At 24.9% G+C, this 11,089-nt stretch overlaps 1 protein-coding gene across 2 annotated transcripts; it reads left to right on the top strand.

The window, feature by feature from the left end:
- The first annotated feature begins 2,647 nt into the window (after window positions 1–2,647).
- Window positions 2,648–6,942, top strand: LOC124839111 (cyanogenic beta-glucosidase-like). 2 transcript variants are annotated; one of them, XM_088092629.1, is made up of 13 exons: window positions 2,648–2,822; window positions 3,640–3,709; window positions 3,930–3,988; window positions 4,086–4,161; window positions 4,260–4,337; window positions 4,446–4,533; window positions 4,709–4,964; window positions 5,076–5,191; window positions 5,789–5,997; window positions 6,084–6,115; window positions 6,200–6,302; window positions 6,462–6,570; window positions 6,648–6,942. In XM_088092629.1, the coding sequence occupies exons 1-13, from the start codon at window positions 2,655–2,657 to the stop codon at window positions 6,817–6,819; spliced, it is 1,536 nt and encodes a 511-aa protein (XP_087948755.1). In that variant the 5' UTR covers window positions 2,648–2,654; the 3' UTR covers window positions 6,820–6,942. The 2 variants fall into 2 exon arrangements, with proteins under 2 accessions (XP_087948755.1, XP_087948754.1); XM_088092628.1 differs by having other exon boundaries at window positions 6,084–6,302.
- Window positions 6,943–11,089: the final 4,147 nt, after the last annotated feature.

The following is an 11,089-nucleotide window of genomic DNA, read 5'->3' as shown; positions in this document are numbered from 1 at the left end:
AGTAAATTTTTTTTACTATAAATAACCATGGGAGGGAAGATTATTCTGCACCAAGAGAAGAGAAATCAAGTGAGAGAAAGTTAGAGAGAAATTTTTAGTTGCAAGAAGGGTAGAGGTTCTGAAAGGTTTCGGAGAAATAAATTCAGAGCAAGAGACGTCTGGAATAGAGGTAGGGGAGCTAACTTTTCTATGCTTTTATATTATGATTTAGTATTTCTATGCTTTTATATTATGACTTAGTATTGTTTTATTACTATTCATATCTTGAAATTATGTATGAATACTGTTAATGCTTACTGTATGTTTATCTATATTGAAATTCGGTGTTAATATTATATGCTGTTGTTTTGAATCTGTAAATAAGAAATTTGTTAAAAACTAGTTGAGGAACACTTTGGCTAAGGAAAGATTTGGTACTTAAGTTGTCCATTGTGACGCACCTCTCTTTCCTGGAAGTCTACTCGACAAGTTTTTAACTTAAATCTTATTGAACAGATTTTGTACTATTAAAATATTGTGCAATATATCTTGTTGGAATGGAAATGTCTGATGAATTCATTTTTGTGGTAGATATGGAATTATGAATTATAATTGTGATAATTGCATTTTATTATACTGCATTTGAATTTATGCATCTGAACATGTTATGGGTAGTATGGGGAGATTTTGTAAGGGTATAATGTGAGTTGAGGAATATTAGTATGGTATGAGTCTTGTGGAGAGATTAAATAAATGTTATGGTATTTGTGTATATGTTGATGTTGAGGGTCCCGTAGTTGGAGGTTATCCTGATACTCTAATAATCATCTAGTCTCAAGTAGAGAGGGATGAATTATGTGGTGAGAGGAGCAGGAGGTCCTGGTCTATGTGCCGGTTTTGGACATAGTGAGGGGATTAACCTTGTAAATGGTATGAAGTATTTTGAAAGTGTATTTGTAAAAAGAAGTAGAAGTCATTACAAGTGCATAACTTCCCGTGACCGCTCATCAACGTATCATCCGGATGAGTGTCTATTGGGTATTGTGGTGTCTATTGGGTATTGTGAGACGAGTGTCTAATAGGAATTGTGGTATGAGAGTGTCGAACATAATTATTATATGATGTTTATATCAAGGTAATTATATATGTTTTATAAATGATTTGTTGCATGTTAGCTCACCCTACTTGTTTGTGTTTGTATGATGTGATTGTTGTATGATGGTATGAGTATGTATGACATAATTATTATATGAGGTTTGCATGCATGTTTCATAAATGATTGGTTGCATGTTAGCTCACCCTACTTGTTTGTGTTTGGGTATGTGCGATGATCGTATAATTCGTTATACGGGAGCAGATGAAGGAATGTTGCCTCACTCAGTGCCAAGGAAGGGAGAAGTAGAAGAACTATAATTAGAACATTTTTACATGTATAGACTTATATCAACTAGGAAATTTTAAAGGGTGAGATTACGGGATGTTACCGTAAATGTAATGTTACAATATATAAATTATGAATTATCCAATGTGAGAATTTGGGATGTTACAGACATTAAAAGGGGTCTATTAAATAACGGCATATTTTTTTACATTTTTTATTTATTTTAAATTCCAATATCAAACTTTCTTACTATAAGTTTACCGTTTTTTTAGATTTCAATTTTCAAAATCAAAATTAATATATATATATATATATATATATATATATATATATATATATATATATATATATATATATATATATATATATATATATATAACAAGTTTCAAATTTACCAATATAAATTTCAATTTTAGAATAATATTCAAATTAAAATAAATCGTTATTTTTATATTTTTAAAAGTTGAAAGAGTTTATGATTTTCAGTTTTTAATAATACACTTATTTTTATATTAATGAAATTATTATTTAAATTTAACATAAATATATTATAATTTAAAATAACTACTATTCACAATATTTTATTATTTAATTTATTTTTGATTTATTAATAATGTCATTTATTAAATATTTATTTATTAACTTACGTATTTTTAGTTATTATTATTATTATTTGTCATTATTCACATATTTTTATTAAATATTTTGAATTCTTCATATTTTAAATTTTGTTCCCATATTAAATTTGAACTTTTAAGGATAAGTTATATATATATATATATATATATATATATATATATATGAAAAAGTTGTTTAAAAGTATTGAAAAGATTCATTAAGAAAACTATGAATAAAATTATAAAATATGGATATTACTATATTGAACGTCGTATTGTAGTGAAAAATTTCATCATTAATTTAATTATTTATTCGTATAAGTTGAGTTTCATCTCTTTTTCTTGGTCTTTTCCTAATATAGATGTTGTATATGAGTTTCTTAGATTTTATTACATAAAAAAAAGTAATAAAATCTTAACTTTGACTGAGTGGTGAGTTACAATTTTTTTAGATTTGATTTATAGATTTATTTTTCATCCAGAATCATTCCAAACTGCAGTGAATCTCTCAGTATAGATTAAATTAGTAGTATTGACCAGTACAATTTGAGTATATGGCTGAGTTTCATTCTAAATTACTTATAAAACTATATTTAGCTATAACTTTATGTTATTCTTCTCTATAAAATGGAATATTACACATCATAGCTTCAGTAAGCAGAATCTAAGATTCAGCAATGAACATGGCATGCAACCACTTTATTTTCCTTCTCTTCTTCGCTCTTCCTCTCACATCACAATCAATTACTTTCGCTGGTCCTGCATCTATTGTTGATGTTTCTTCACTCAATCGAAGTAGTTTTCCGACAGGCTTCGTTTTTGGAACAGCATCAGCAGCATACCAGGTATACAAATTCAGGTTTCATTTTTTTTTATTACATTGAATTTTTTTTTAATATTAACTAGTTAGATTTGGAACTACATCTCTTAGGAGTTTAATTAGCAACCAACGTGTAATGTTATAATACCATTTGATCAAAGATCCTGTAGTTCATATATACACACACTGTTGTTATCACTTATTTTAAAAAATAACTATTCAGATTTGAACGAAGCACGAGAGCATATAGTTATAGATGTATTTATCATTCTATTCATTGTACAAAGTAAATAAAGATGACATTATTTATCCTATTGGCAAAAACCTTGTGACAAATCTTATATCAACTATAAATAAAGTAAATTTACAATATTTACAAATATCACCTTACCATAAAAAGTATATGCAAATCTCATTGTCTTTAATGGACTTTTGATAAAAAACATTACATATGTAAAATCATGAATTCCTGTACTTGAGTTGACACATGACAAGTGTCTTATGTATATATACACATATAGATATTCTGATGATAAAAAAGTAAATTGATTTTATAAAATTGAATTAAATTTAAACTAATTTTATAAGTTGAATTAGGTTATTTTTTTATAAATAAATGTGAGTTGTTAGTATGTTGTTCATAAAAAGAGTTAAACCCGTAACTTTTTTTCATTCTCTTTTTTCAAACTCTTCAAACCAACTTTATATCTCTTAATGTTAATGCAAAAATTTGGATTAGGGTTAAAATTTACTTGTTAGTAATGTTCATAATCCATTCCTATCAAGAAGGTAACCTTTAAAATTTGAACCTAAACTCACATAATTTTACGTTCATGCTGTAGTACGAAGGTGCTGCAAAAGAAGATGGAAGAGGACTAAGTATGTGGGATGTATTCACCCACAAATATCCAGGTATATTTTGTTGGAGTTTCATATTCATTAAACATAAGAAGATTTCGTAATATATATGTAAGTTGAAATTTTATCTTAAAAAGTTAATTTTATAAGATTCAGTTAAATTTAAAATTTATATTATGTTTTCATCTCTAACAATCTATAAAGTAATTTTATGAGCTTTGAGCTCAGTTTTACGTTGTACAATAGCCTGATTATACATGTATAATACTTGCAGAGAAAATAAAGGATAAAAGTAGTGGAGACGTAGCAGTTGATCAGTATCATCGCTATAAGGTAAAGTCCAAATTCTGAGTCAATGAAGAAACCAAGTATCACTCTCCCTCAAAGTAATTAATCATTTTTCTAGTGTTGTTTTCTGTTTATATGACAGGAAGATATTCATATAATGAAGAATATGAATCTGGATGCTTACAGATTCTCCATCTCTTGGTCCAGAATCCTACCAAGTGAGATCAAAGTTCATCAACAATTATTAATTATTTTCGTAATTATTGTATTTGTACCTTTCATGTTAATGATTTCAATCTTTGTAAATCATAAATAGAAGGAAAGCTGAGTGGAGGTATAAATCACGAAGGAATCGATTATTACCACAACCTCATCGATCATTTGCTACTTAACGGTCAACATTAATTCTTTACTCTCTTTTTTTCTTAATTAAAAAGCTTACATTTTATAATAGATTTTTAAGTAAGTGACAATAGTTATATGCGAAATATTAATATTTTAGGTATACAACCATATGTGACACTTTTTCACTGGGATATTCCTCAAGCTTTACAAGAAGACTATGGTGGTTTCTTAAGTCCTCTCATTGTGTAAGTTTTACAAAATTTATCTTTTATGTCATAACTAAAAATAAAAATACGAATGATATGTAAATAACTTAGTAATCTAATTTCCATAAATAGTTATTTCTTTGATGTTAACTTTACACTAATTTATTATCATTATAACTACCATGAATATAATTCACCCATCACTGATTTTCAGAAATGATTTTCGTGACTATGCGGAACTTTGTTTCGAAGAATTTGGAGATAAGGTGAAACATTGGATTACTTTAAACGAGCCATGGTCTTTTAGTAGGGGTGGTTATGCACTTGGGAGCTTTGCACCAGGTCGATGTTCCCAATGGTTAAATCCAGAATGCACTGGTGGTGATTCAGGAACAGAACCTTATGTAATTTCACATTATCAACTACTTTCTCATGCAGCAGCTGTTCAAGTGTACAAGAAAAAGTATCAGGTTTTTAGTCTTCTCGAAAAGCTTTATAGTTAATTAGACTTCAGCATTGCTATATGGTTAAACTATTTTTGTACAACTCTTGTACTTAACATTTGGAACACTTTGCTTAAGGAATCTCAAAGGGGAGTGATAGGCATAACACATGTGTCACATTGGTTTGAGCCATATTCAAATACCACATCAGATAAAGAAGCTGCTCAACGAGCTCTTGACTTTATGTATGGATGGTAAGTACTTCACTCTCCATTTAAATATTACCACTCTTAAAAATAAAATTATGTCAGAATATAAAATTTAAGATTAACTCAACCTTGTAAAATCGATTTATAACATGAAATTTATACTTATTTATATACTGTGAACTGTCTTATTGTCCGTCTATTCGAAACTTTCAACACATGTCCTTCATACTGAGAAATATATATATTGAGTTTAGGGACTAAACATTAATTATTGGTATGATAATGTTGTATAATAGGCTGGACAAACAAAAAATCTCGTTATGATAGACTTTAAATTATAGTTATGATATTATATTAAGAAGTGAATTTTAAACTTATACAATCATATAAGATTGTACTCATTTATATATTATAAATTTATCTTATAACTATAATTGATGTGGAATATCTTGAGTTATCTAGAGTCACACTAATTAAAGTTGTTATTACGTGTTATATTGTTCTTCTATTTTCAAGAGTAAAATATTGTAAGTTTTGGATCTGTACTATATTATATTATTTTGGTAGTAGGTATGTGAATAATTTGGAGTTATTCAACAAAGAAAAGTATGAAATTTTGATATTTTGTAATAATAATTATAGGTACATGGAACCATTGACATCAGGAAAGTATCCAGAGAGCATGCGTTCCTTAGTTGGTAAAAGTTTGCCAGAATTCACTAAAGAAGAAGCAAAACTTCTTGTTGGTTCATTTGATTTTCTTGGATTAAACTATTACACCACTTACTATGCTGCCGATGCACCCAAGACCAAACCTAATTATGAAACAGATTGCAAGGCCAATCTTTCATGTAAGTAGAATTTTAACTACACTTATTTAAATAACATATCTTATACTTTCATAATATCACATTTTGTTTTTTGTTTTGTGTGCTAGCTATTCGTAATGGCGTTCCAATAGGTCCATCGGTATGTATGCAATCATTTGCAATTTTATGTTCATATTATTATTGGTTTATTTGGTTTTGTATAACTTCATATTTATATTTGCAGAGCGGTTCTAGTTGGTTATACGTTTATCCTAAAGGAATTAGAGAATTGTTGCTCTATACAAAAGAAAAGTACAACATTCCTTTGATTTACATAACTGAAAATGGTAATTAAATCAAATCATCATTTTATTATCTTTGAAATATCTCATTAAGTAATTATTTCGACAAAATTATTTAAAATATGTAGCCTTAATATAACTTTTTGCATTTTATAAGTAATCTTTCTTCTATCATTTTTAACGTATATTGCTTTTAATTTGAAGGTGTAAGTGAATTGGACGAACCGACAGTATCGTTAAGGAAATCCCTTTACGATAAACATAGAGTTCACTACTATTATCACCATCTCTATTATATAAATTCGGCAATTAGGTAATTAATGATTTCTTTATTGGTCACAAATTATTTTATTTGCAAATTTAATTTATTTATTTTATTGACTTTACTAGGGATGGTGTAAACATAAAAGGATATTTTGCATGGTCATTGTTGGACAACTTCGAATGGAATGATGGTTATGCAGTACGCTTTGGAATTCACTTTGTGGATTATAAGAATGGCTTAAAACGATATGAAAAGCTCTCTGCAAAATGGTTTAAGAACTTTCTTAAAAGGTCTTAGATTATATAGTTAGTTCTTAATCTTTAAGGAACTCTACTATTAGAATAAATTCATAGAGTAAGCTCATGTAATGTAATAGATATAGGGTTAAATCATTCCATTAGTTTCATTTTTTTAGAAAAATTGTAATCGGTACCATGTTTCGATTTTGTTTTTAATATGAAAAAATTGATACAGTTTGGTTTTTTTGGTTACTATTGCACTAACACTATTGAAAAAGTGTTACATGTCAGTTCATGTTTTTTTTTTTTCAATTAAAAATTTGTCACATGTCAAATTAACATCATGTCATATGACAGTGATAATATGATGTGACTCTGGGAGTGTTACATGTTACTCTAGTGCCTGTGTCATTGTCTTAGTTTTGATTTAGTCACTGTATTTTTATTTTATCTCAATTCACTTATAATTTTTATATGAATGTTATACAAAATTTATATTTTTATTAAATATTTTTAACAAAATTAAATTCATTTATATTTATATTTTACATTGAATTATATTTAAAAATGTTTTAAAGTTTTTAAAAGAAAGTAATGTTAATAGAAAAAAATTCAAAATTAATTTCAACTAACAAATATGTTAAACTTATTTATCAATTTACATTTCATAAAATAAAATAAATTTACAACTTCAATTCTTTTAAATTATTGTATATTTTTAAAATGTGTAAAATTCAATCATTTTTATACAAATGTTTTAGTTGATTTAGAAATTAAAATTTTACACATTTTAAACGTAAATTTGTTAAAATAATTTTAAACAAGTTTATAACATTTAAAAGAAACAAACTTAAAATTTAAAAGTAATTTTAAATAAAGTTCAATGTAAAATATAAATAAACATAAAATAATTTTGTCAAAAATATTTAATAAAAATATTTTTATAACATATATAGAAAAATTAAATTTCACTTAAATTTAAAGAGAGACAAAATTACCATTTTTAAAAAAAATTGAGATTGAACTAAGACAAAATAAGAATAGAATGACTAAATTGAGAATACCCTGCATAACAGTAACATGTACCCCTGTTTCTATCACATCACACTATTACCATTAATAAGTTTGACACATGACAAAGTTTTATTTAAAAAATAAATTAAAAATTATTTAAAATAACATGAACTAACCTATAACATATCTTTAACAAGTGTATTAATAGAAAACCTGATTGCTATCAATTTTTTCGAATTAGAAGTCAAGATAAATTAAAATAGGAACCGATTTTTATAAAAAATCGAAACCTACCTATGTAATGATTTAACTCAGTTTCAACTATAAATTATTAAGGTCATGTTTTTTTGAGTGAATTTGAAGGAGTGAATTTGAGGAAATTTGAAGATAAATTTTTTTATCGTTTATTTGAATAAATTTGGAGGTAAATGAGAATGAATTTGAAAATAAAATTTGTGAAAATTAGTATAGAATTGTATTCACGTGACAAATTAAAAAAATTTATTTCCAAAATTTACTGGAAACAAAAGAAAATTTGATAAAATTTATTGAGGTGACATGATTGTTTTGTACAAAGAAAAATATAATTTTTAAATTATTCTTTCTTTATCATATTTATCTTTTTTAAGATGAATGGTATATCTAAATATTATTTTGCATGTTATAATAGTTATTATTTTTTAAGATACCTATACATACTTAAAAAAAAACAAAGGCTTAATCTTTAATTTGATTATTTAATTTTATTCAAAATTTCAAAAAGACTCCTAAATCTTGATTTTTTCAATTTAGTTCTTTACTTTTTTTAATAAAATTTAATTTAATTTTTTCACTAATGATATTTGTTAAAAATGAGAGTTCTTTATACAGATTTCATATCATTTTCACTAATTTGATCGTTTCCTCTATACATATTGTAAAATATGTGTAGAAAACTCTCGTCAATATAGAAAGACCATTAAAAAGGTCTTGTGTTAGTCGGAGTAAAAGTTTCTTAATTACTGCCTTTGTTAAATCAATTGTTTTTTTTACATCCATTTTATACTATTCTTCACACTCTCCATTATTTCTTTTTCTTTAAAAATACAAAATTTAACTTTTGTTAACAACATTTTTCTTTGTAAAAATTGTCAAATAATTATTATCTTGATGTAAATATTTGCAAAATCCAAAATCCAACAAAAACTTGGTATAAAAGCGAGTTCCTTTGGTTTCAATTAATTACGTCAGTATAAATATGCAAATATATTATAATATTCTACAAGTCTAAATTCTTATTCTTATTCCTAGAAATGTCAACTCACTGAATATTTAAGTTATATATCTCGTTTTTCAAACTGTATTTTTAAGTGTTAATGTTTTTAATTTTTATTGTTTAGATTATATTATTATTTTATTATTATTATTATTATGGTAAATTCAATAATTTTACATTATTTTGAAATTTAAAAGAAAAACAATCTAAATATACATTTTCCTCAAATTCTATGATATACTTTTTAAAGATCAAAATATCAACTTTTAATATAAACTATACATCGCAGTTATTAACTTTAATGATATTATATCAATAAAATTAAAATTAGAACATCAGCTCTGTCTGTAAAAAACGAAAATGAATTCTAAATTTCTCGTTCTCCTTAACTTTTAACTATAAGCTTTTTCTAGTAATAGTCTCAATTTTTTAAAACAGAACAATTTTAACATACATTATTTTTAACATATATTGAGAATCTCATTATACCTAATTAATCGTTGAGTCCATTAAAGAATAAATTTACCGAAAAAAATATAATATCAATGAGATAGGAGTCTAACAAGATAAATTAGAATTAATAGACTTAGATTATAATTTTCTACTAACACCAAAAATATAAATAATATAACTAATGAAAAAAAAATGTAACCAAGTTGTTGAATTTAGTCAAATGATGTTCAAAAACCAAAACTCTGCCGATGAAAACATACAAACTAATCTATTTTTAAAAGATTTAAAATATGTAAATCAATATTTTTTCCGATTTGATACGAAAAATAGTTTCCTAGTTGATACGAAAACTGTTTACCTAGTTAAAAGGAAAAAGACTTTTTCATGTTTTGTAAAGACATGTATAAGATATATAGGACGATAGATATAGGTAGTCTCTACCTTTTATCAGTTAAAAAGAGTTTTTTATATTATTTGTGTAGTTATATATATCGAGTACATGTGAAAAAATATCACCAAATATAAATATCTCTAACTATTTTTTATTTTTGTTTTTAATTTTAAAAAAATTATTTCTAAAAAATTCTTTATATAACATAATAATTTTAAAATACATATAAAATAAAATTATACATTAAAATATTAATGTAAATAAATCTAGTCTGTTTTAAAAATAAGTTAGATATTTTATAAAATTAATATTTCTAAAAATAACTTTAATTTCAATTATTTAGGTCTAAATAAAATGTATAAATGTATAAAATTAAATTCTAATAATTTTTCAATTATTAATATTTTTCTCAGTAATAATTTTATTTAATTTATTTTAAATAAGAAAAAAAAATCAATAATAATTATTAACGAGTACTATGTATCCACAAATTATTTATTTGTTTTTTCTAAGGTGACTACACGCTTTTGGGAGATGTGAGTTATGGGTGGAATTATATCTTTAGTTTGATTTTAGGTAAGTTTTTTTTTATGTTTTTGACTTTCCTATACCAAGCCTTTATTTAATTTAATATTTCTATAGTGAAAATGAAACAGTGAAACAAACTCCATTTTCTTGATGTGATTTTCACTTAAGTGAAATATTTTAATTAAAGAAAAATCTTTTGCTCAAATAAAACTCAAGGTCAAATAAATGTAGTTTGTATTAAGAGAGATATTTTGAAATAATTATTACTCAAGCTGAAAATTGTAGTTGGAGCTAAAAGTCTTGACAAATCCAACTTTCTTTTCAAATATTGAATTTCAATCAAACCAGATATGTCATTAATGGATCTTTTATATATTTATATATACATATATATCCTATCACCGAATGGTTAACTATTAATCAGACATTCGAATGAACTATATCATTATTTTGATCTTACATTACATAATAATATATAAAATAGATAGATACATATATAAATAAATAAATTTAAAAATAATTAATAAATGGTATGAGTTTGTTCCACGATATAATAAAGATGACTTTCTTCACTTAATAATATACCTTATATAAATTAAAATATCAAATAATAAGAAACTAAAACTAAGGAGTTCTTAGATGCCAAAGTGTGGTTACTAAATTTACATTAATCATTGACTTTTGAAC

Source organism: Vigna umbellata, chromosome 6 (genome assembly GCF_029865625.1).
Source record: "Vigna umbellata cultivar VRB3 chromosome 6, Vumbellata_1.0, whole genome shotgun sequence".
Classification (NCBI taxonomy): Eukaryota; Viridiplantae; Streptophyta; class Magnoliopsida; order Fabales; family Fabaceae; genus Vigna; species Vigna umbellata.
Note: the sequence above shows the minus strand (reverse complement) of the source record. Positions and strands in the feature narration are given on the sequence as shown.

What these genes read in the sequence shown, in the direction of transcription:
- LOC124839111 (XM_088092628.1), top strand. Translation starts at nt 2,655, where the DNA reads ATGAACATGGCATGCAACCACTTTATTTTCCTTCTCTTCTTCGCTCTT. An exon ending in ATCAGTATCATCGCTATAAG is followed by an intron (nt 3,989 to 4,085) that starts GTAAAGTCCAAA and finishes TTTATATGACAG; the next exon opens with GAAGATATTCATATAATGAA. An exon ending in TTGCAAGGCCAATCTTTCAT is followed by an intron (nt 5,998 to 6,083) that starts GTAAGTAGAATT and finishes TTTGTGTGCTAG; the next exon opens with CTATTCGTAATGGCGTTCCA.